The sequence below is a fragment of the Anoplolepis gracilipes genome, chromosome 3 (assembly GCF_047496725.1).
Source record: "Anoplolepis gracilipes chromosome 3, ASM4749672v1, whole genome shotgun sequence".
NCBI lineage: Eukaryota > Metazoa > Arthropoda > Insecta > Hymenoptera > Formicidae > Anoplolepis > Anoplolepis gracilipes.
In genome coordinates, this window is record NC_132972.1 from 992,389 (window position 1) to 1,018,762 (window position 26,374).

Sequence of the window (26,374 nt, forward strand, 5' to 3'; positions counted from 1 at the left end):
TTGTCTGATTTTTTTTTTATAATTTCTGAATTTGAAAAAATATCATATAATATACAAAGAAAAAAATAAAAAATCCGTGCAAATTACCGGTGATCCTTTCTTCCTTGACAGCGTCTGTCCTTATCGATATTTCCTAATCTTGGAAATCGAGTGCATGTTTTCTTGGTACCCACGGCCCAAGATTGGCCAAATTTCTGCACATCCTGCAGCAGTCGACCGCGTCGCGTCGTGAAATCGTCCTTGGTCTGGGAATTGAAGTTACCACAGAGACCGCACAATCGACCTCTGTACGTCGAAGGTACGGACACCTCGAGAAAGCTGATACCGTCCCAAAGAACCTTGATCCCGATGTGCGTGTTAACGATTACGCTATCGGTCGTACAGTTAATGTCCAATCGGTTATCGATGCGATAAGGAAGGTTCACCTTCTTCCCGTTTACTTTCACCCTCATTTTTTGACCAAGATTTACTTTCAAGTCGCCGATCTGTAACACGTGGACGCGAATAGAACAAAAGTTTCTTTCTTCCACATGATGCGACTACTTTTGATAGAATAAAGAAAGCTTTGCCTCAGGGTACACTTTGTTTCGCAATGCTATTAATCAAGCAACTCGGTAGTCAGAACTTGTAGTTTCAGTATATATCATTCAGTATCATTAATTATATTTTCAAGAACTTTGAAGCTTACAATATTATTTGACTTGAAAATTTGAATGCGATAGCGATATGATTTTTTTCAAAACTTTTTTTGAGAATCAAATATATATAGATATATACACAGGGTGCCTATTCCCTGCAAAAACATGGAAAACCTGAACTTCTCAGGGATTTCTTTTGTATTTGAAAAAATCAGGGAAGTGTCATAAAATTTTATTAGGATTCAGGGAATTTTTCAAAAATTCTCCTTTTGATCATTTTGATTTTATATTATAAATATTCTCTTTACTAACCTGGAAAAATATTTGGAAAATTAGGGAAATTTTCAGGGAATTTTTTTACAAGATTTGAGTAGACATCCTGATATATATACATCAAATATAATCATTTCGTATTAATTTAATGCACTCACTTTCAAAGCGATGGTTTTGGTCCACGCTGAAGATTTTGTTTTTTTCGCATCGTTAGTCACACGTATGCTAAATGTGTGAGAAGCACAATCGTTGACCAATTGATATTTACATGCCCCTTTGAAGCTATAGAATTTACCGTCGAACGTGCGATAATGCGGATCTCCGAAAACCGTGCAAATTCCATCACCTGAAAGAATCGATTTAATTTTTAACTCTAAATATCAATCGCATATGCGATAGCGTAATGTGTAAAATATATTTACTTTCAACGCATCGCGGACAGCATTGGCCTTCCGGATGTTCCAATTTTGAGTACGGTGGGCAAGGAAGATTCAACTGCGGACACATAGGCATTGCACAGCGTACTTTGCCCTGCTTGCAGGTGCACGTCTTGCAGGAATCAAGCTTCCAATCTTCGCCATCCTGCCTAGGACAAAAAAGAACGTTTAAACCGGAACAAGACAAACGTTGAATCTCCTTAATCTAGCAAAAATTTACGAAACTTATTTTTTTTAATTACTAGAGGAGAAAAGGATAACAATATATTTTTGGGCGTTAATTGAAAGTTCAAAAATTTATATTCATCGATATTTACTAGGCTCATTCCTATCAGATTCTATCACAGTTTTGATCAAAAATATTTATTTCTTAAACAATTTTTTATAAGCAAAGTTCAGGTCATTGATCCCTAAAATTAACGTACTGAAAATATATATAAATTCACATGATGAAGATGGAAATTCAAACAATATTCTTGAGTTTCGATTAAGCTATTTATTTATAAAAATTCCACACCGTTTTATCTTCGATAATCTCTCGGTTCGTTTGTCGCGATGAACAAAAGCGTAATACTCGCCTGGTAAATTCTTCCACCGTAAGAACAGGAGGCCCTGCTCTCCTGAACGGCCGGACATTGCGGGCAACAGCGATTAGGTAAAGTAGCTTGAAGCTCGCTGGGACATTCCAATACCGGACAGGTATCTCTGAGACACGAGAGCGTCGAATTGACACAGGTGCAACAGGTGCATGGATCCGTACAATACTGAGCGCCCGATTTGAGTACGCGCATGCCTAGAATACACGCGCCTTTCGGAGGCAGGAAGAATCTTGCGCTTCCTGTATGAAAAAAAGTACTCTTAACTTGAATATATATATATATATATATATATATATATATATATATATATATCGTGTAAGTGATTATAAGCGAAACGTTCTAAATCATTTTTTTTCTCACGCGCGATAGCGATACAAATTTTTTTTATTATTATATTCACTTTCATTCTTAATCTAATTATCTAATAAAATATAAATAAAGGGATATATTTGAATAGGTATGATACTCGTAACACGTGTGTCAATTTTGTGTAGCATTCAGTTATATCTAAAAAACGACAGATGCTTGTTTCTCGATTCATTTTATCTCACAATGCATTTTATGTATTGCGTTATGTTTGATTGTAAAATTTGAAAGTCGTGGAGTGAGATATTTTCATAATTAAATGGCAGTGGCTGGATTTTCTCGAATAGCTCGATATTACGTGATGACAATCGTAATATTACGTTATTACGGTTGATTTTTGCGCAATTGCGACATTGGAAAATAATCAGATTCGCATAAAACCGGTTCGCGCTTCTGGTATCATAGGAGAGAGATCGCGGAATGACCTATAAATTCAAAGTGACTTTAATTGTTTATGCAACATGATCTATTGGAAATATTTCTTTTGAAAAATGATCTCGCGGATTGAAAATCTGATCGTTATTAATTTGCATTCGCTTGGCATTGCAATACTTACGTAATAAAGCAATCTCGTATCTTTATGTAATATTACACCTACGTGCAATTATCGAGCTTGTATATCACAAAGAAACGATAAATTATCACATAAGGAATCTAAATTGAAAAAAAGACGCGTTTAAGCAAATAGTAAAAAATCAAACAGATTTTTTTTTCCCAAGCGATTCGAGCGTTAAATTCAGATAATTTCAGCGCGCGCGCGCGAGAGTTATTTCAAATAATGAAAATTATGTAATTCCTTTCACCTTGACAGCGCGGGCAACACTTGCCAGGATCGCGAACAATCCTCGCGTTAGGACAATTGAGCGTTGGACAGGCTAACTTTGCGCACGTGAGTTGTTTATTGTTATTGCATCTACAAGTCACGCAAGGGTCCTCTGCCGTTGTCACCGATCTATCCGCGGTGACTTTCTGTCCGTTCACCAAGCATCCTGTAAAACAAGACGGGATCAATTATTTGAGCACTTGATTTGTTCCCTTTTTATATTCGGATATAAAAAATTGCCTTTTAATCGCACATTAATTATTATAATAATTTATTTGAAACATATATGCGGGAAAGTATGCGCAATATATGTATACAAAGAGACTGCAATTATATACGATTCGAAGAAGAACGCAAATTCTTACGACGACATTCGTATTACAATACTAATTGTAAGTTTACGAGAATATATTTTGTACAAAAAAAAAAAAAAAAGCCAACCAAAAATTTACAATTACAATACAAACATTAATTATCGTCCGTTCGTTTTTCGCCGGACGTGTAGAAGCGACGCTGTAATTTTCAATCATTATCGTTCTCCCCTCATTATATCGGAGAGAAACATTCCAGCCTTAATTGCGCGGCGGGATGCATTGAGGGGGATCGTGAGAAATATTTGTGAGATTGGCGTGGGTAATTAGCAGCAGCAGCAAGCAGCGGCAGCATTGGCGCGCACGAGGGAAAAAGAAAAATGTTACGCACCGTCGCATATGGGGCAGCATTGCCCCGGTGGGGCCGGTCTCGGTTTGGAGCAGGGCGTGTAACACTCTAGCTTTGATTTGGTGAGGACGCCCGCTTTGCAGGTGAATACGTAGCACGGATCGTTCTCCTCCGTCCATTCCGTGTCGGATGCGTGATAAACGCCGTTCTGTACGCATCCTGCAATTCACAAAAACAACATTGATCCTCAAAATACATTATTAAAATTGCGTAATTTTAGAGAATAACTTGCACGGATTAAACATTAAAAATATGTCAATCTTTTTAGATGCGATTATTAGTATAATTCGAGAATAAAAATTGAGATAACGAGACTATCTTTGATGTGGTGTGTAATTTAATATTACTTTTATATTTTAGCCTTTTCTATACACTCAAAAAAATGATCTTGCAACTTGGACAAAAATTTTCTAGGTGTAAAAAATTAACTGAAACAGATAAATTATTAGCAAATACTGACGTGATACTGCATATATTTTGCACTTAATCAATTTAAATGACAGAGACAGAATTTATATCTGTACTATTAGTGTAATTTAGATAGAAAATTTTTTTGTGATGCCTTATCTTTAAGGCCTATTGTCAAGGACAATTATATTTGTCATTAATATTTGGCAATGGGATTTAAAATCCAGAGGTATTGCCGTTATAAATTCTATACGTGACAAACAATATTGTAGCAGATACAAAAAGTAGCGATAAATTTTAACTGAGACATCTAGAAATCTATCTACATTAGTAAAATATTTTTTTGAGTGTATGAAATATTTTTTATGATGTAGGAAAAAATGTATGCGTTTGATAACAAAACGTAAGTATCTCTCTCTCTTCTTTTTTTGTGCAATATTTTTTAATTACCTTTTTACAATTTGAGTTTTTTTACAACGCGCAAATCTCAGAAAAAATTACGTTCGACTATATATATTTAACACTCAAAAAAATGATCTTGCATCTTTGACAAAAATTTTGTAGGTGTAAAAAATTAACTGAAACAGATAAATTATTAGCAAATACTGTGATACTGCATATATTTTGCACTTAATCAATTTAAATGACAGAGACAGAATTTATATCTGTACTATTAGTGTAATTTAGACGAAAAATTTGTCCGCGATGCCTATCTTTAAGGCCTATTGTCAAGGACAATTATATTTGTCATTTAATATTTGGCAATGGGATTTAAAATCCAGAGGTATTGCTACAATATTGCCGTTATAAATTTTATACGTGACAAACAATATTCTTACAGATACAAAAAGTAGCGATAAATTTTAATTGAAACATCTAGAAATTTATCTGCATTAGTAAATTTTTTTTTTTTTTGAGTGTATGCCATCGCGTACTATGTTTTCCAAACAGATTTTGTCGTCGGCGGGCACTACGCGAGCAAGCTTACGTCACGATTAACATAATTAATAGAGTATACGATAATGGGTACCACGCGCGAGCATCTGCTACGTAAACAGAGACAATCGCCAGAGAGTGTGACGCTAGAGTTCCCCGGGTTTATCACTGTGTGTCCGCAAACAGAAGCGTCTTTGTGCCCTGAGAACAATGCTCCGCCGACTGAGCATTCCGCGAGTTCTCGACTTTCCTTCTTGTGGCCGCTAGCGTGTTCGTTTCTATCTTCTTCTCTCTTTATCTACTTCTCTCTCTCTTTCTCATCGCAGCTCGCTCGAGTCAATTAGAACGATTAGGATAATTAGTCGAATTAGCGGACGGGCGGACAAACGTTCTACCTGTGCACTTGTGGCAACACTCGTCGTCGTGCGGTTCCTGCAACGCGTAACAACCTTCGATGTTCGGGCACTGTTGCTTCAAACACTCGACGAATCCGTTCTGGAAAAAGAATGGAGAAAAATTAATTTTTTTTCTTACGTATATATGACAAACAAAGTACAATAGATTGAGTCAGAAGTTCGCACATTTTCTTTCTACTGGCTTTCAATATCTTATTGTTGGACAAAGTGTCAACTTTTTAGACACTCTGTAGACGAAGGGAGAAAAGTTTCAATGTTGTGTAAGAAAGGGGAAAATTATTTTTCGCTATAAATATGATTTATTATTCACACTCTTGGGACGCACAATTCGTCGCACTTTGTGTGAAATAGTATTCACAGATGATGAGGTGATTTGCTGAGATTACCAATCACTCGCGACATTTCGTCGAGGAAGTAGTTTCGTCACGCTTTCGACATGAGGAAAAAGCACGCGATGAGCGCGAGAGGAATGTGGACACTTTAAATAAAACACATTTTGAATCGGGAATTTGGCTGGCGATTGAGTCACGCGCCGTAAACAACGACAGCGACAGTGAAATTCCGCGGCTTGATTTTTTTTTTTTTTTTTTTTTTTTTCCAATCACGCATCTTCTTCCGATGTTCTTATATGTACGTTCATATTCACGTTATCGCGCGTTCCAGTAATTATTTCTACGGTTTCGTCATCCGGGTTCTATAATTAAGCTTTTGCGGATTTATCTTCTGTCAGAATTACGTAAAGTAATTTCAAACATGGATCGTACTATCTCTCTCACACATGTATCGAACGCGCGAGATGGGCCTAATTAGATATGCCGCGAAAGGAAGTTCTTTGTTTTTTTTTTCTTCTTTTAGGGTCCCTCATCTATAACAGACATTTTTACGCAACGCGCTTGAAAATCAATTAATTTCTGTAATTGATATTCGAAACGAGAAACAAGCACTATATCAAAACGGTCAAAGATACGGAGACTTACACTGAAAAAAAATTTACTTAATCTAAAAAAATATTTAGTTGAATACGTTCAAACAAGTATTTATTTAAATTAAGCAAAAATATATTTGAATTAGTAAAATATATTGTCTATTTTACTATTCAGCAATATATTTTATTGATTCAAATATGTTTTTGTTTAATTTAAATAAATACTTATTTGAACGTATTGAACTAAATATTTTTTTGGATTAAATAAATTTTTTTTTCAGTGTAGGAAAGATAAAAGAACTCGGTAAAAAAAAATATTTTACATAACAATTAAAAATTCCTTTTTAAAAATGTGACACGTATATTTTCCAAATATTTACATAAACTCGATTTTTGCTTTATTGTTATTTAACTATTGTTTTATTAATGTTTAGTCAGCCTTTTAGTGATTATTATTAACATCATATATATACTTATGTTTTTTTTTTTTTTTTTTATATTGTCTAGTATGTTAATTATACATACTGCGAAAACTTCATTTTTGTTACAATGCAAAAGGAATAAAAATAAGATAGTAAATTGTACTCTGCAATAGGAGAGAGGAGATTACAAAAATTTAAATATTGTAAAATAAATTAAATAAACAATCTAAAATAATATTAAAAAGAAAGGCTGAATTTCTACGATAGGAAAGTAAATAAATATAACGCGTTAGCATTCTCTTGCTTACAGTGAGCAAATATTCGTTCGTCCGGGCGAGTTATGATTGCGCCTCGTAAATTGCGGATGATTGATCGCGGCCGATCGCTTCGGCGCAACAAACAAATAATTATGTCACACGCCGGCACGCAACTCGTTGCTGCAACAGCATCAGCGGTAGCAACGACGGCGGCAGCGAAAACAAGAAGCCTCATCTCGGTCGGCCACGAGTCGACGAGTCAATGAACCAAACGCGCAGATAAATCGCCGCGGTCGCGCTAAGATCTCGTTGATGCAGGCGGGAGATGCATCGAGGCTACGCGGCGGCGCATCATAAGATGCACATGCGAGAATGAGCGTGCGTATATGCGTGCAGACGCGAATACGCACAAAGTGCGAATCGATCACGTCGAACGGATCGAAGTGGAAATTCCTCTCTTGACCTCCCGAACCAGGCCAGGCTACTTTAACCCCTTTAAACACTCCGTCACCACATGGCGTTGCCTCGTCTCGTGATAACGATATAATCTGTGAATTGGACTAGGAAAACGGTACGGCTTTCCGTCTTTCGCATTCTGTTTCTCTCTCTTGCTCTTTTTCTCTCTCGACCTCCCTAGCGATAATTTTTTTTTTTCTCTAGAGACAAATGTCGTATTGGATTTAACGGGAGGCAGACTTCTCCGCGATTCTCACCGTGCTTTTCCTCTTCTGCGTTCACATTCCTCTTTTTGCATTAAAATAGTTTGTTGAGTGTTACAATATTACGATATATACAATATACGATATATTCAAGCTTACTGCCTGTAGATTTATATTTATGGATTTTTGAAAGTTCAGTTTAAAACCAATCTTTTATACATAAAAGTTTTATACATTATTGTACTTCACATTTTTATATAATAAGATTTCAATTATTTTATATGCATATATATTTTTTATTAATATTGTAGACTTCATTTTTCTAAATTTGCAATGTTATATATCTTGATTCATAATTAAACCGCAAACTACTCACGAAGTCGAAACCGCAAAATATTCATGAAGTCGAAAAACAAGACTTTCTTATTTCTTTTGATTACATTTGCAACTTGTTTATTTATTTTATGACTGATATAATGAAAGCATAAATAATTAAAAGAAATTCAAAATAAACGTTTCCATAAATATGATAAAAAATTTTGTCAATTTACATAATAAATTAATCTTTCGTGCGATTTCTTGCATAATTTTTTTTTAATTAAAAAGTATCTACGTATTAAGTCTGAAAAATGTAGAAAATTTTTGAAAATAATATTTCTCATTTTTTCTTGTTTCTCATGAATAAATAAATGTATACTCAGCGATTTTCTTGCATAAGAAAAAAAAAAAACATATATTAAACAGTTATTAAATAATTAAACGTTATAAATTTTATTCAACGTAAATCTTTTAAGAAGCATCTCCGGCTTATCATTTACATTGCTCAATTTTTTAATTTTTGACACTCTGTAGATTCTTTTCAACTTACACGATATTCAATGTACCAATTTTGTGTTAGACATTGATTAGTGTCTGCGGTTGCATAATATTTACCTTACAAATGCAGCGAAAGCAACTTGTATTCAGAATCTTGTCGACGGTAACGTCTTCCCCCTCGATGTCGCAAGTCTCTCGGCTTCCTGCAATCGAATAGCAATAGATATAGTAAAAGGGATGAATAATTAGATCGCATTCGCTTTCGCACGCGATACCGGCTTTACACCGCGCCGTAATATACCGGTGTATGCGCGATAGAATAGAGACGCTTACAAACACAATGCAGCAGATTTGCAATCGATTAATCGACTTTTGAATGCTACAGGTTTCCTCGTTTCTTAATAAAAGAACCGAGCGCTCAAGAATTTACTGTTATGTCTTAGATAACGATCATGGCTGAAAATTGATTCTAATAATAATCGGTTTTAATTTTAGTAAGATTCACTTTAACGCGAGAGACTGAAATAAAGTGTGAAAATTTTGAATGGAATTAAGTTTATAATAGCTGAACTTAGACGGTGGTTATTTTGTAATTGTCAAATATTACACAAGAAACACAAGTTTACAAGTATTTACGTACATTTTTTTCTTTTTAATTTAAGATGATTAGAATTTTTTTTTTTTAATTTTTAACCAACGGACTTTGTTTTTCCTTGTTCTCTTTTGCTTTCGGCGCCAGAGTTAAGCGCGACATGGACGTCGTGAACGTACCTTAGGACGTACCTCAGTCGCGTTAAACTCTCCATTTTCCAGCAAAAGTCGCGCTCTGCTGCTAGGTCGTTGGGAGCCGCCACCAACGTTCCTTCCGGTTCCATCGCACACGTATTCCTGCACACGTTAAGCAACTTTTCTGTAAAATTTTTTCTCGCGTCTCTCTCTCTCTCTCTCTCTCTCTCTCTCTTGTTTTCTATTTACACTTTCAAAGCGTAATCCGTCAGACCGTTAAATTTCTAAACATCGAGTAACGCCGGTTTTCTATTTTCGAATCTCCAATAATTATTTTATGTTATTACATTGTTTATGATTTTATTTTTTTTATACTTTTGTTTCTCTGAAAGAAATATCACACACAGACAGGGCAAAAGAGAATATCATTCTTCTCGCTTTTATTTTTCTTTTTTATTTATTCTATGAATAGAGACGGTAATTTTGGCGTTTCTTCTCCTCGAGAAAGCGCTTGATATACTCTGTCACTGCTCTCAGAGATTTAACGCGTGTGACGTACAGCTTTTGAGGCGACTTCGTTTCATTTATCTCATCGACCCATTTATATTTCCTCGCAAGAGTCGAGAGAGAGGAGCAATCGATTGTTTACTTCGTCGATGACTTCTCGGACGAACAATTACGTAACTATAAATATTGCCACTTTCTTTCGGAAATGCATAAACGTTAACACTTTCATCGCACTTTTGAAACTAACTGTAATTGTTTGATTGCGATATTTGTTTCACTCTTCTAATCCTTATTGATAGATCGAAAAAGCTTTCAATATTATGGTTTATAGCGTCGAGATTTTAAAAAAATACAATAAAGTATGTAGTTGGAAACATTATAGTATTATAATAAAATTTAATATACACAATGTTTTAATATCAGAAACAAAATATTTGTGAGATGTGTGTGAGAAAAAAAAAAATAATAAAAATAATAAATTCTCAAATGCTTTTCTATAATTCTTTAAAGATTGAGATTTAAAATACTGAGATTTGATTTTATTTTCATATTTCGTGAGATTGAAATCTATAGACAAAAATCAGACAGAAACCAATGGAAATGGAAACTTTATTTGATTCAATTATAACTTTTGTAACGTTTTGTAACTTTTTCTTTCTCTGAAAATGTATCAGATATTGATTATCGAAAGGGAAGAGATTAATCTTGTAACTGTTGGAGACAGTTACACCACGAAAACTCGTAAGAGAACGCAAAATCAAGTGGCAATAGTCAAATTATTCGAAATTATTCGTTCGAAACGAATTAATTGATATTGATAAAAAGGAATATGTCATTTATTAATATTCTTATGCATGTAACTTTTGCTAACTATTCGAAAAATGTCGACGGATTATTTGAAAGTGCGCAGGAATGCGTGTGCGAGAAAGGACGCAACGTTGGCGCATTTGCGGTCATTTTTCCCTTAAAATTTTCTTCTATTTCTCGTTTCCATTTATCGATAAACATTTCCGTCTTTCATTCATTTACCCGTTATTTTTTAAAAAGATAGAAAAATGCACATAACAAAACGCGAGACATTTGTATTCATCACAGTAAGTTTCAAATAGTCTCGCAAAATAGCTTTTTTCTCTTTTTTCACGATCGTTATCTTCGATCAGCTTTTCTCATGTATCTTGTTCCTTTTCTTTTTTTTTCTATCCGTATTCCATCTCCTCCATGTGCTTCTCTTTTTCTCTCTCTGGTACTCCTCGAGCTGGTTGCACGGTTAAAAACTCGGAGAGCAGTCTGAAGAGAGCGCGCAATAAAAGCAGACAGTACTTGCGCCATTCATTCGTCAAATGTTACACATGCAATAAACACGCGTAGATAATCAGAATTTGTACATACATTCAAGAATTAACATTTTGCCTGTCATCGATTGTATGTACAGGTCGCGTCAATATTTTCTTGATGAAATCATAGTGTTAATTATTTTTAGAAATTTTATTTCTCATTTAATTCATTTATATTCAATTTTGGAGTAGATTACATGTATAACATGACACAGTCAAAGCTAAATCAAACCTTGAAATTGAGTTTCAACAAATTAAATTTAACTCTCTCTAATATATTTACGATGCTAATGAGAAATTAGGAGACTGTAATGAGACGAAATAATGGTATTAATCTTTGGTCGATGAATATTTGATGATTACTTTGGTTTGCTAAAATTTAAATATTTTTAAAATTATAAGTTCCAAATAATATTACTTTCAAACACTGTTTATAATTAAGTTTTTTGAGTTTTCAGCAAAGAAAATTGTCTGCAAATTTTCATCTATTATTAAAAGACTTTCAAACATATATAACAAAGCTTACAATTAGTTTACATTCTAACAATGTCATGTTTTTCTTGACAATTGACTCGCACTGCCAACTGCGACAGTAGAAAATTAGCTGTTCAGGAATGCGATACATCACTCTATTTTTTGGCACAAAGCTGAAAAAGACCTGTTAATCCTAAACTTGGCAACTACTTGGGGAATAAGATTATAATAAGAAACAAGAAAATATATAAAATTGACGTCAAATCTAGCAACAATTTAACGATAATAAAAATAAATTTAAATCTTTTATATATATTTCTTTTTTTATTTCCAAGTTTATCGTATTTTAGATTAGAGGAATTTATGATAATATAGATTAGAAAAGATATCCAAATATATAAGAATTACATATCTATATAATATTAAACATTTTTATCATTACAATTGAACAAGATCCTACGAGTGCGCTTGATAACAAAACACACATAGATAATATATAATATAATATACCGCCAAGTTAGAATTAATGATCGGATAAGTCGCCGTGAACCTAATCGATCCCGGCGGGCGCTAAGATGGTGCACAGAGAAAAAGTAAGTGTCAAATCAAAACTTATTAATTTATATGAACGCGTTCACTGTTTCATATATACGCAACAATTTATAATCTTCTTGAGAGAATTTAAAAATCTTAAATTTTAACAATATTATAATCTTATTTCAATACTACAATTGTCATTTCAAGAATAAGATAATTATTTTAACTCTAAGAAAATTATAATCTTCGATTTGAACATGTGTTATTTTCTATCCAACATTTTTTCCTCTCGATTCAAGAAAATTATTCTTAAATAACAAGAATATATTTTTCTTGGTTGAACTATATAAAATGTCTTGATCCAAGCAAATTTTCTTTGTTTAACGCAATATAATCTCATTTCAAGATTTACATTTTGAAACTAAAAATATTGTCAAAATAAGAATATTCTTTTTTTCTCTGTGCTCTTGGTCCGGTCCGAAGTGTCATGTCGTCGCGTCGGCGTCGTGGCGCGTATCGGAAGCGAGTTCGAGGAATCGTACTTTGCTCTCGCGATTTCTGCGAAACGGCAAGTCGGTGGTTGATTAGTCTCGAGTACGGCAACGGGGAATGTGCAGCAATTTCCTGAAAGGCATAAGCAAAGCCCGCCGTCCTCGCGTCCTCGATTACGTTCCGCGAGGGTAGGAATCACCTCTGCTCGACAATTTCTGCGATGCAGTCAGCTGCCGTCCGGTAGCGCGCTACACGATGTACAATTTTGTAAAAGGACAAGGACGAAGGGAGGATGAAATTTACGTATTCTCGGCCTAAGTGGCTGTTCGGCCCGAACTTTAGATTACGCCCGATGCAATTTCCGACGAAAATTGCACGTGTGCAAAAGGATGAGATTATCGGCGTACATTGGACTTTAACAGACTGATCTTGTGAAATTAAATTTTTTCTTCTCTGAACCAGTTTATTTTTATTTCCTACAATATGCTATAAGTGATCGTAAATCATGCGGGAATTAAATCAATCGTCAATGGGAAACATCGCGACGCGAGAAAAAATATCTAGCTGATTGCGACTTATTATTAAGATAATTTGCAAAAATTGTACTTTGATTTATAGGGGAAATTAAGCAATAAAATTTTGCGTCATCCGTGGCTCAAATTTGAACTTTATAATTATCGATTATAAACTTTTGTATTTTTATTGTGAATTAAAATATTCAAAGTATTTCATTGCGAATACATGAATTTATGAATGAAGTGAAACGGAAGTATTAACCTGACACGGCCTATCCTGTTTACTGCATGCTGTTCTTGAACTAGAACGTTAGAAAAAATATAAACTTTTGCTTTTTAAGTTTCTTTATCTAGCAATTAAATAAATTAAACTGATGTGTATTTCATATATATATATATATATATATATATATATACATATTCTATGTATATATACACAGTAAAAAATTGTGCGTCCATATGTTAAAATTTTCTTGTGTTTTGATTACTACTTCAATGTTCAAAATTAACGTACAGCTAATGTATTATTATTATTTTTAAAAAAATTTTCATGTGTTATATTTATGTCAATTTTATAACTTAACACTTTGTGTATGTCTTTTAAAAATGGAATATTATTTTGAGGGCTTTTAACACCATCATTAACAATCATTTCAAACAATCAACATGTTTCAAAATTAGTTTAACATTCTAAGAAAAGTTGAAATAAATTTTCGAGGATCGTGAACTTTAAAATGTTTCATCAACATTTTTTACAAGTTATTAAAATTACTCTTTTATGTAGTTTTTAATTTGTGTGTTATTTTTACATTACACTTAAAGTCACAATAACAAAAATAAATGTAAAGTTTTGTGTCAATTACTTAACATTTCTAATTTACCAATAAGTAACACACAATTAATGAGTTATTTTAACTTAAAATTTAGAGTAAACTTTCTGGGATATGCAAAAAATGTTAAAATTAATATTTTATTTTTTACTGTACATAATATGCAAAAAAGCCAAACATATAACAAAATATTAGAACATTTCATAAAATTTTAAAAATGATTAAAATCTTTGATCGGAGTTTTATTGAATAACAAAATTCATGATTCAATTAGAAACTGAGGGATGTTTATAATTAATTACCAGGCTCATCAATTTTATGTATTTGATATTCTTTATTAGAAATGCTTTGAAAATGCAACTTTATAATTTTGAATATTTTTCTAAGAAACTATAATTAGATTTCTTCTCTTTCGTATGTGAATTTTCCTTCGCACATTCTTCAGATAAAATAGCTTTCACGAAATTGAGATAAACGCTAAAGCATAAGATCCTTAAGAAAACAATCGCGGAAACAATAAAAATCGGAGACGTGGTTTAAAAAGAATTTGCTTGATTAAATTTTGTTCCTGATGATTTGTCGATATCACAGAAACTCGTGGACGAACAAATCAATCTGGTGAGGATAAGAGACGGCAATGACTCTGCGCGACCCACGAGATTCGCGATTTGACTTTGGCGCAAATAGAACGGCAAATAATGAAGATAGACTAGAAGAATAGAGTATTTAAAAGGGGTAAATGGAACGCGACGGGCCCGCGCATAGATAACAAACCAGCTGAAATCGGGAATTCTATCTCTTCGACGATATTCGTGCCGCTCTGATAGCACGAATATTCTCACACATTCGATATCATATCGTGTAAGTATTATTTGAGATAATTGTTATGGAACGCGAATAATGAGGCGAGATGACGGTGCTTTTACAATTTTAACGTGCCCTGATTCGCGACGTTTGTACTTTTTACTTCCATTGATTTATATCGTTCGCATTTTACGTCAAAAATAGTTGAAAAATTTCTAATACTATCAAAAGAATCTGTAATCCTTTAATTAATTTATTCGCATTTACTGATATAACTTGGCCGAAAAAGACTTGGAAAAATGTTATTTTAATCTCGAGTACATTAACCTTGCTACACAAATTTTTAGAATATTGAACAATAATATATTAATATTGAAAAATCGAACATATGATTATATTTTTGACAAAAATTAAAAAATAAGAGTACCTTTTTTTATTTAAAATACGTAAATATTTTTATAAATTTATATTTATATTTATATATATTTATATTTATTTATAGACAATTAAAGAATTTCTTATAATAAGAAAAGAAAAAAATAAAAAGTGAAAATAAAAAAAATGATAATAATTTTTTCCAGTTTCTTTTTCCGATGTGTATCTATATGTATATTCCAAACTTATAAAAGTTTTGTAAAAGAATAAATATAGTACTATTATAATATTTTATAATATCAGAATGCTCTCGTTGATTTCCGAATGATCAACGTCGATCGAGTTTCGATGTTGGCACACTCTTCTCAAAGTTCGATCAGTAGTCAGCTATCAAAATAACACGCTTGCAATCGCTGCGTCGCGTCGCGTGTGTGCGTGCTTCTCTTTGTGCTTTTGTAGTACTCACCTATTATACTTTCAGCGGCGACCTGGCGATGTGTCATCGAGAGAAGAAAGGCCATGGCCAAAATCAACAGTATCGAAAGTAACCGTATCAATTCCATGTTTAGCAGGTGCATCTGCTTTCTGCCGCAATAATTTGCTGAAAGAATAACCGATAAGATAGTGTCGTTAGTCACGTGCTTCAAAAATGCTGTGTTTGTCGATGCAACATACACAGTCTCAAAATACAACAAATAGCTTTATTTATTCAAAAAAAAAAAAAAAAAAAAAAAAAAAAAAAAAAAAAATCCCAATATTTATTTGTACATTAAAAATAATTTATAATCTATACATATATAATTTTAAAATGTATAGTAAATATTATAGCGATCTCTTATCAGTTGCAGAGTCGTAAATAATTCGTATTTGATTTCAATTTATACATGTAAATCCTTTTTAGAAGGATAATAATTCTAAAAGCAGACATTAGTTTTAAGAAGTAAGTATACTACAAAATGTTTAGAGAGTTTTACGGCAGATTTGAAAATAGCATTAATATCGTTAGCATTGATACATAATAGTCTGCTGTACTTCCGCGATTTCCATACGCTTAGATACATAAATTTCCACCGCGTTGTAACGTAAAATGTACGCGGAGATCGTGATATATTTAACCTTTCGTTGAGATCACGCGCGGCTCACGTTTTTATTTAAAGCCGCAATTATTTAATCACTTTTTTTGAAACGCGCGATGAAAAATCGAGGAAGAAAATTGACGAAATATATATGATATATGTTATCGAGAAAACGCCGGCGCTCGATGCATTATTCAACTCATTAAGCGCATAAGCAAATGCATCGGGTGTGAGAACGTTAGCGAGCCTTGTCGACGCACGTGGATTAATAGGAAAGCCAGCATTTTCGCGAGCGTTTCGCGTTACATCGATTCCCGCGACCGATTGCCGAAGGCGATCTATCCTTAATCGATTACGAGGTCGAGATTTATGCAGATCGTATCTTTTGTATGCAACGCGAGCGTCGTTACACCCACGACGAAATGTCTCTACGCCGATAAGGTGACTCGACAAATCTATTAATACGCATACACGCGTACACGTACTCGCCAAGAAGGTGCGCACGCGGCATATCGATAGACGTAATCATAGAGAAGAAAAAAAAAAAAAAACAAAAAAAAAAGAATATACGGCCAATCACAGCGGGACTGAGAGAATCGAGAATGAGTCGATTCTCTCTCGATCAAGCCGGTCGACACTTCGACGAATATTCTTGCCACGCATTACGAATAGATTGCGTCAAGTGCGCGAAGATAAGTATATTAATCACGTTCAGTTTTAGTTACTCGAGACGTTTATTTCGAAAGTCGTCTAGGTCGGCTGAAATATTTCAATCGCTATGCAACACTGCATCGTGTTTTCATTGCGCTCTTACACAATATGATAATAAATGGCAAGTTAATGTGTGGAAAATGGAAACATTAATTACACATTTCTCACCTTTCGACTATATTTTCACAGAATCTACATCGACTCTCTATTTCATTAGATGACTTGTCAATTAAAAAGGCTTTATTCGTAGATTTTATTAGTCTGTTGTATCATTCTTCTCAAATTTTGCTACGAAACTATCTCTCTCTCTCTCTCTCTTTCTCACGTCTAACAATAAGTGGCAAGAATAGATGATTAATTTTGAAAAATATTATCGCCCGATAAATGCTCGCACCTTCTTCGATACGAAAGGAAGTTCTGCTTTGCTGTGCATAATGACGCGCATAATAACGCGCCGACATGAGATTGTTTGCAATCGCGTGGATTGTTTGCACGAGCGAAGACGCGAATAAATAACGCTCGCGCGACGCTTATTTGCGAAAGGCGGCGAGGGAAGAGAGCGTTCTCTCTACGTACTACGTAGTAGGCTGTTTACACACAGACTCGCAGATCTAATCCAAATCGCAGATACCGACAATGTAATTGGACTGTTAACATCCCGTGCGATTACGCAGGTTAATTTGTAGCGTGAGTTCCGCGAAGTACAAGTAGAAACTGTATAAATCGAATAGTACGATATCATAATCGAATATCATCCGAATAAATTTAATTTCAAAATATTATTTAAACATTTTCGAACTTTTTAAATATTAATCGAGTTTTCTATTATATATGTTATTTATTATTCGAATATATACAATTTGAGCGGATGATTTTAATAGGTTAAGTATGAATGATAAAAATATAATAAATTGAAATATTGTGGAAAAACAAATTTAAATAATAATTTTTTTGATAGTTATGCTATATTACGTATATATGATGCTTATTTTATTGTTGGAAACGGAAAGATAAATTCACGCGATTCACGCCATGTAAACTTATGAAGGACGTAGGCCTCCCAGGGAGATAATACGGGCAGATTGGATTACACGGATACACGTAGCAGCACGGAAAGTTGCGGGAGGATCGTAGTTACCGAAATTACTACCGCAGACATTAAATTAAAAATAATCACGAGAGCTATTCTTAAATCTAAAATGAATACGCAAATTAATGAAACAACGAATTAAATTAATGAATGTAAAAAAAAGTCGGATTCTTTTGTTAGCGAGAAAATAATTTGATAATGAAAAAGAGAAATTTAGTTTTGATTTAAATTGGATGTATACATACTGTACTAAATAATATACTTGTGCTTTGAAATACGTCATGCAACAGATTGAAAAACAAAGAGAGAGATAAACAGAATTAATAATTTAAAAATAATTATAATGTTGTTAGAAATGAAATTTGTTTTTATCACATTATATGGACTTTATTATGGTTCTTATCACTTAGATTAATAGTTTAAAATCGAGCATTTTAGTAGATATCTTTTTTAAGTATTTCACGCGATTATTCTCGTATGCGTACGAGCAGGCAAGCAGACAGACAGTCGTAAAACATCGGCGTGGAAAATTTTCCCGGTGCACACGCACACCGGCGTGTATATGAAAGTATATCAAATTCACGAGTGGAGCGGAGTCTTAAGTGGAACAGCTCTATTATGGGGCGTGATTAATAAATATTCGCACGTCTCGTACACACATATATATACGCAGGTAGCGGCCGGGGTCCACCTGATCTGCCAGCTGTGCGTGCACCAGCGCGTCGACAAATCGCACCGCCGCTTGTCATTGATGTATTTAGCGGCGGTGCGACAATGTTGAGCAACATTTAATCAGAGACAAGAAGAGAGAGAAAGAGTATGTGTTCACATACACTATTTTAAGCGTTTATTCAGGAAGGAAACGCGCTCGCCGTGACGGCGCTTGCTCGAACATACAGCCGCGGCTTGTATTCGCGTACGCATGAGCGTAATTACGCACATTTAAATAGAAATTATGACTCATCACCGCTACTCGTTTCGAATGTCTTTTTAATGTTGTCGATCCCCTTGGCTACCGTAAAAATATATTTTCTCGATACGATTTATATTTCTCAACATTATTCTACGTATAATATAGAATAAGATGACATATATCAATCGTTATTCAATAGACACAAATTAATAATGAAAATTATAGAGATAATCTTGCATATATCTCTTTAGTGTTTTCATAAATAATTATTTTAAGATAATATAAAATTTTAGACTTTTTTTTATAAAACTATATGTATGACAAAATAATTTTTATATATATATATATATATATATATTTGGATAATTTTTCTACACCTTCTTCAAAATGAAGAAAAATTTACATCGCTAATAATTTAATTATCGATTGTGTGTAAAAATCTACTTACATCATTATTTCTTTGGTTTTTTACATCTATATTTTTTTATCGATTCTGACTCTGACAAAAATGTAATATCTACTCCTTTCGCGAGAAAACAAAGTTTCAGTTCTTCGAAAAATTTTATTGCCTCCAAAAAGGAGGCAATATACAACATCCATAGATTTTCGCTGTCGTCCTCTTTGTACTATTATATATTTAACTATTAATAGTTATTACCATTTTCAGCCAGTGCTGTTATTACTGTTTCTCCTCTCGCTACCAGCGTTTTCCAACGATCGTTCTCGTTTTGCTTCGGACTTTAATTAGGATTCCGTCATGACGCGAGCTCCGGGCTCCAGCTGCTTCGAATACGTTTTTTCTGAGCGCATCGCTAATTCGCCGACTAAGCGTTCCGATCGAATCTCGACAGTCGGCGAATAAACTCGTAACAAGCGGCGCTCCAAAGGGAAGTTATAGGCTCGTTGCACCGTAGTGCGTTAAATTAGACCGTAAGCGTCGTAGGAATCCAAAGAGGCGCCTGCTAGTAGGCTCTAACAGCTAATATAGCGACAATATTATTATTTTGATACTTGTATGTATTTGTAAAAGTATATGTTTTCAATAATTTAGTTTAAATGATAATAATATATTAAATGATAATAATATAATATAGATTCTAATATAGATTCCGATACCTTATTTAACAAGTGATTTAAACAACTGCCAGTGCATCAGTTTTTTCTTCACACTTACACGTGTGTTATATTTTATAGGGTAAACTCGGGTAAGAGGGCCATAGTTTTTTAAAATGCAAAAATCATACTTTTATTTTTGTTATTTTTTAATAGTGTTTGGCGTATTATCTTCACTGAAACTTAAATTACGTAATATTATCGAAATTAAAAGGAAAATATTTAATAGCAATTTTATATTAACAAAATAGTACAACATAAGCATTGGCCATCTTATCCAATTTTTAAGGAAAAGATGACCATAATATTTATAAAAAAATAGTAAAAACGAAAATAAAAATTATAAGTCATATAACAATTTGCATATCTTTATAATATGTCTAACGTCGATTACGATAGCTTAACTGTAATTTATTCGACGTTATAACAGTTTTTAGTGGACAAATGAAAAACTTTGCAGGTAGACAAAAGTAAAAATATGATATAAGATTCACAATATCGTTATTTCGAATAATGTATGCACATAAACTACTGTAAATATCGATTATCTGTGATAATGACTAAAAAAGCGCACTATGTAGCGATTATTGAAAAAATTACAGCCTACGGCCATCTTTTCCGTATGGCCATCATACCCTAGTTTATCCTAAATTTTAAAAACCATGTGTCGTCTGTTTTATACTTTCAATTCGTATGACTAATTAATTTCTACGATTAACAAAAAGGTATTAGTTTTTAATGATGATCTTCCAGGCATAAATATCAAAAAGTAAAAGTTAAAAGTATCGAAAAAATTTTTTTTCAACGATCAACTCTCCACGATGCGCCGATACACGGCGGCGACTAAATTATCCATTCGTCATGGTATGCGCCCCGTTATTGGCCAGCCGGACTTGCACGTGAGTAGACAAAATGTCAAGATTTGATTTACGAGGCGGCCCGGTGCGCCAACTCTCGGGGAAATTAAGCGGAGCAGCGCTCGATTAACCTGGTTCATCCGCTCGGCAGCTTTATTGCCGCCGAATTATCTCGGACTCGAAATGTCTGTGTAATCGTCCATTAACGGGGTAACGTAAAGTTTGCACGGTAAACATATTTGAACATTACATCGGTAAAACACGACGATATGTTGCGCAGAATGCAAGTGGCAGGCCTCCTCGACCCGTGCCATTTCGAATTTGATGTCGCGTACAATCTATGCGAATTAAAAGCTCGGCCAAGCTAATGAATAACGGCATATGACACGTATTGCGATAAGGTGATTGTATGCAACGATTATGTGACGTAACGGCGAAACGATGCGCTACCAGCACAATATAAAAGCTCGCGCTCTTAGAAACTTCTGCTTTCGTTTTTATCAACCGACATTACTTATTACACATGGTTTTATATAATAAATTTATCCGTGATAATTAACCTTTACTTCGTATTGTTATTTTTGGCACCTTCTAACTGTACAGGTCAGCGTATTTTCGATAAGTTTAATTAATATATGTAAAAGTGTTTGAAAAAATCTGAAAAAATCTATATATACCTTCTTTGAACATTCTAAATAAAGATTAATAAATTTGAAAAATAATTTACTTAAATATATTATTTTATGATTATTTGTTTTCGAGAAATTGACGTTGTTAGAAAAAATCACAGACAAAAATGACCTATCAGTACGGAGTAAGGGTTAACGGAGCGATAATTGAAAGCCGGATATTCTTCTGACGCAATGCGATACGACTGGTCGCGTCGATTTGCATAGCTATATCTCTTTCGAATTCATTTCTCTTTCTTCGGTTCCGAAAGGCCGCGGCAATTATTCTTATCGATAAACGATATCTCTTTCTTCGCGGTTGCTATCTAAAATCAATATTTATGAAGATCCGTGTAAGGTGCTAATCGTTGTTAATTGAAGGCGCTAATTACACAAGTTCCATATCTTTATTACTACATACATATATGCTAAATTTAAACAACGCATGGAAAACGCTAAGAGATAAGAGAATCACGCCGCCTAATATTATACCGTCTCACGTGCAAAACGTTACTTACTTGCATTCTTTATGGCGCTTCTTTCGAGCGCGAGGAAGGAATATCTGTGCCCCGCTACACAGGGAACCTCTCTCTTTCTCTCTCTCTCTTTCTCCCAGTGGCATTCCCTCTCGCCCTTCACCCTTTTCAACTCTTCTGCCACATGCCGCTCACGGACACGTGCTCGTGTTTATGTGCCCTCCGCCGCGCCGCCGCTCTGCCGTACTCCTCCCTCCTCCCGTCTTCTCCTTCTATCTCTCTCGCTCTTTATTACGCGCCGTTGCGCGACGTACTCATTTGCGCGTGCGTGCGTGCGTGCGTGCGTGCGTGCGTGCGTACGTGTGTCCGTGTGTCTCTGTGTGTGAAAAAAACGCAGTAGCTTGCGCAAAAACGCGGTGCACGTGCACGTGCAACGGACGGGAGAGATAAAGGGGAGAACCGGTAGGTAGCTCGGTCGCTCGCGTTTACGAGAAGTGTATCGCGCGGTGGAAACACCTGCACGAGGCTGATTTAAATGGATGTTGGGGATATCCCAACGTGCGCATCGTCATACACACGAGTTTATGATTGATTGTCCGACGACGATTTTTATCCCGCGGAGCGCGTTTTTTTTGTAATTCAATTGACGATTAAGTCGAAATATAATGAATAATTAATGAATAAATGTCTCATAATAAATATTAATACATAAAAATATCGAAACAAATATTAAATTATAGTGATTAGTAAACATTAATTTTTTGTCATTTAATTAATTTAAAATTATAATTGTTAGACGCGAGGTAATAAACGAAAAGTATAGATGTCAGGCGCAGAGAGAGAGAGAGAGAGAGAGAGAGAGAGAGAGACAAGTATCTTGTGTATAACTCATGAAACTGTATATTTTTTTTTACGATTGTGTGCGCACTTATCGGGACGTTGTTCCTGCAGTTTATTCCGCGCAACGCAGAATATTGCTGCGATCTTTTCGGTATATTTTTATTACGGCTATATATTTTGCCGAGCGTGCCGCGCATCCTCGACTCAAACTTTGTCGAGAAAGTTACGATTCTCGTATACGTTATTCTAGGAAAGACAGTTACGACGCGCCGCGGGATTGTTCGCGCGACTTGTAACTCTTAATCTAAACAGCTTTCGAAGCGCGCGCGCGCGCGAGAGAGAGAGAGAGAGAGAGAAAGGGAAAAATGTGCTGCTGGAGAAATCACGATGAAAATGAACAACATACGAGCAGATGTTCGTATACACGGCATAAAAAGTGAAAAGAGAGAAAGAGAAAGACAAAACTACTTATTACCAGTATTACAACTTAGTCCGATTAATGTGACATTTAATCAAACATAACAACTACCGTCTATTTAATTCCTGCGAATATACTTATAAAAAACTTATGTAAGTTTTGATTAAAAATGTACAAAATCGATAATTTACGTATCGAATATTTTTTTAAATTGAGAAATATGAATATTGACTGATTGAGATAATGTATATTATGTAATAATATTTTAAATTTAGATTATTTTAAAAATATATTTATAATTCTTTTTAAAAACAGGAATCTCTCTTAAAAGTCTTTATCATTTTATTTCTCCTACACTGGATCATATTTTAATTATCAGAAGAGATTATCATAAGATTTTGCATTATTTTGAACGATAGGCCCATTTGAAAGGGGAAATTTTTATTACTCTATATTATGCATTATTGTTTTTGCTATTCGCGAGGCAAGTCCGCGGTTAATGTCTCCGCCTTGAACTATTTCAATTGTGTACAGCACGAGTGCGAGAGAAGCGGGAAGAAAAAGAGGCTCGCCGGAGAAGTAAGAGTGCGCGATTATATCGCGCGACTTTTTCTCTACGTTCGAGCACAAGGATGAGCGCGCAAAGTTACGGGATTGAAAATAGAAACTGACGCGCGCATTATTCACGTCGTGACTTTCCAGCGTCGACCGTGTTACGTGCATCACCGGGCAGTTTACCCTTTTTTTTTTTTCCCTCAGCCGCGGCCCTTCTAAGCCCAATATTTCTCTTCATTGTACTTCATTATTTCGACGACATTGATCATTACTCAGAACTTGGTCTTCTTTTTATTATGTAAAGCATGTACATATTGAGATTGATTATACGCGTTCGCCTAAGCAAAAGTTTACAGAAGTCTAATTTTGTCTCATCAGGTCCTATCAAGATATTCAACATTGATTATATAAAAAATATCTACGGGGAACAGATTGTTTGCTAAGCTGAAAGCTACATCGTTCAAATAAGATCCTTTTACTTTGACAATCTCTACATAGTTTTACATAACAGAATTCGTGGTGAGAGCACGACTAAAGTATTTCCCTGCGGCTATCCTCTTTTTATTTTTGGATTTAACAAGACGTAAGAAAAGTTAAGATGTGCTTTCAATTGGACCTGCGAGGTCAGAATACGTGAGTAATCTTACTGACAAGAAACGATTTGTATCTTTGCGAGACCAATTAATCGGCGCATTAGCTCCCCTAGTGCGATATATTTTCGGGCAGGCTGTATATTTTCGCGAGCGAATTCGCGTAAGAAGAGGAAACGTGCGCCGGAAAGATTGTAATTTCCATGGATTGTTATTTTAAGAAAGACAGTTACGAGGCCTCTGTAAAATCACTCGAATGAGTTACAATTCTTAATTTAAGCATGCTTGTATTTCGATTTAAGAAACGAAGAAGAAAAGAGACAACTGGAAAGGAAGAGACGATCCAGCAGCAAGGTCGCTACAAAAACTCCTTCATGCATTATCTCATAAAACTAATAATGGGTAATATAACTGTTAATGAGAAAGAAAAAAAAAAAAACTTTCCTCTTATTGAGTAATGGGTAATAAATTTTTAAATTAAAACAAAGTTTTATTTTCTTTTTCTCTTATTGAGTAATGAGTAATAAATTTTTAAACTAAACCAAAGGTTTAAACATTAATTATCCATTAAGTACTCAATAAGAGAAAAAGAAAATTGAAATGTTGTGCAAAATATGAAACTGATGCATAACCGCAATACTTTAATTTAACGATAGATTTTTCCGAGAAAAAGGCATCTGTCATTAGATATTTTCATTTGTTTGTGTTTTAATAATAGGTTGTTCGACAAATTTTATTTTTAATCAATACTATTCGGATTATATCCAGTTATTAAAATGTATGCAGAGAAATAAGGAAATATATTTTTAATCAAGAAATTGTCCAGATCCAGATTGAATTTTAACACTAATTGAGTATAATTTCGAAAATAATATGTATTTTTGTCATTTGACATTTATATATCTATGTTATATTTTTCTCATTTTACTTTAATGCTGAATGTACACGATAAGATTCACATTTCTTTACGATTTGATAAAATATTCATTCGATGATTGTCAATTACAGATTTTTCATATACGCCCTATTAAATATGATAAATTTTTAATTTATAGTAAAGAGTTTTCACTATATAAACATTGCATCAAATTAAACGAATATCTTAAATAAATGTCTCATAAAATCATTGATGTGGATTCTTTATTTTTTAAATTTATTTTCAGCGCGACTGTTGGAAAGGAAATAAAACGGATAAACATATGTTTTTTTTTTTTCTAAATCTTGATAAATCGTCAATCAAAACAGCGGATTTTATTAAGTCATGGGCTTTAAGCTCCCGCTGTTAATGATAATTATAGTGGCTGGATATACAGAAAGGCCGGCAGTTTTTTTTTAGTGAAAGTATCTCATCAGAGAAGGAAAAGTATTACACGTGGCGCGGCGTATCTGTCAGTCAATCGACTTTCTTCATTTATTCCGGTAGTAAAATGCAACGTGTATGGGACATTAAATTAATTAAGTCGAGGGGGCCATTAACTCGGTAATTGCTTCTTGTTTAACAATAATATTGACATGTTTTATGTTAAACTGGAGAGGAAATAGAAGCGCACACGTAGGACTATGTTAGTCACGTACTTAACGCGAACCTATAATAATGAATTATCGTTCGCTAAGCGGTAATAACTGCTTGTCCGATGGTAATTATCGGCCGCGAACGGCGGCGGTAATCACTCATTTAGCAATCGTTTGTTGTAGGCTAATGTAATGCAACATTAAATCCGCCGATATCATCGATCTTTATCGCGTGTGGCGTTTATGATCTCTCTTCGCAATTGGTA

At 34.2% G+C, this 26,374-nt stretch overlaps 1 protein-coding gene across 2 annotated transcripts in view; it reads right to left on the reverse strand.

Annotated features, from left to right (window-relative positions):
- Cv-2 (crosveinless 2-secreting protein) overlaps positions 1 to 26,374 on the reverse strand; it is a 44,034-nt gene that overhangs the window by 4,182 nt on the left and 13,478 nt on the right. For both annotated transcript variants that reach the window (XM_072888555.1, XM_072888556.1), the window contains exons 2-10: positions 15,756 to 15,890; positions 8,813 to 8,898; positions 5,596 to 5,695; positions 3,839 to 4,015; positions 3,117 to 3,302; positions 1,927 to 2,186; positions 1,334 to 1,493; positions 1,070 to 1,257; positions 88 to 485 (exon numbers count right to left, since the gene is read on the reverse strand). In XM_072888555.1, the coding sequence (XP_072744656.1) occupies positions 88 to 485; positions 1,070 to 1,257; positions 1,334 to 1,493; positions 1,927 to 2,186; positions 3,117 to 3,302; positions 3,839 to 4,015; positions 5,596 to 5,695; positions 8,813 to 8,898; positions 15,756 to 15,867 (1,667 nt within the window). In that variant the 5' untranslated portion in view covers positions 15,868 to 15,890. The remainder of the gene's footprint in view (positions 1 to 87; positions 486 to 1,069; positions 1,258 to 1,333; positions 1,494 to 1,926; positions 2,187 to 3,116; positions 3,303 to 3,838; positions 4,016 to 5,595; positions 5,696 to 8,812; positions 8,899 to 15,755; positions 15,891 to 26,374) is intronic.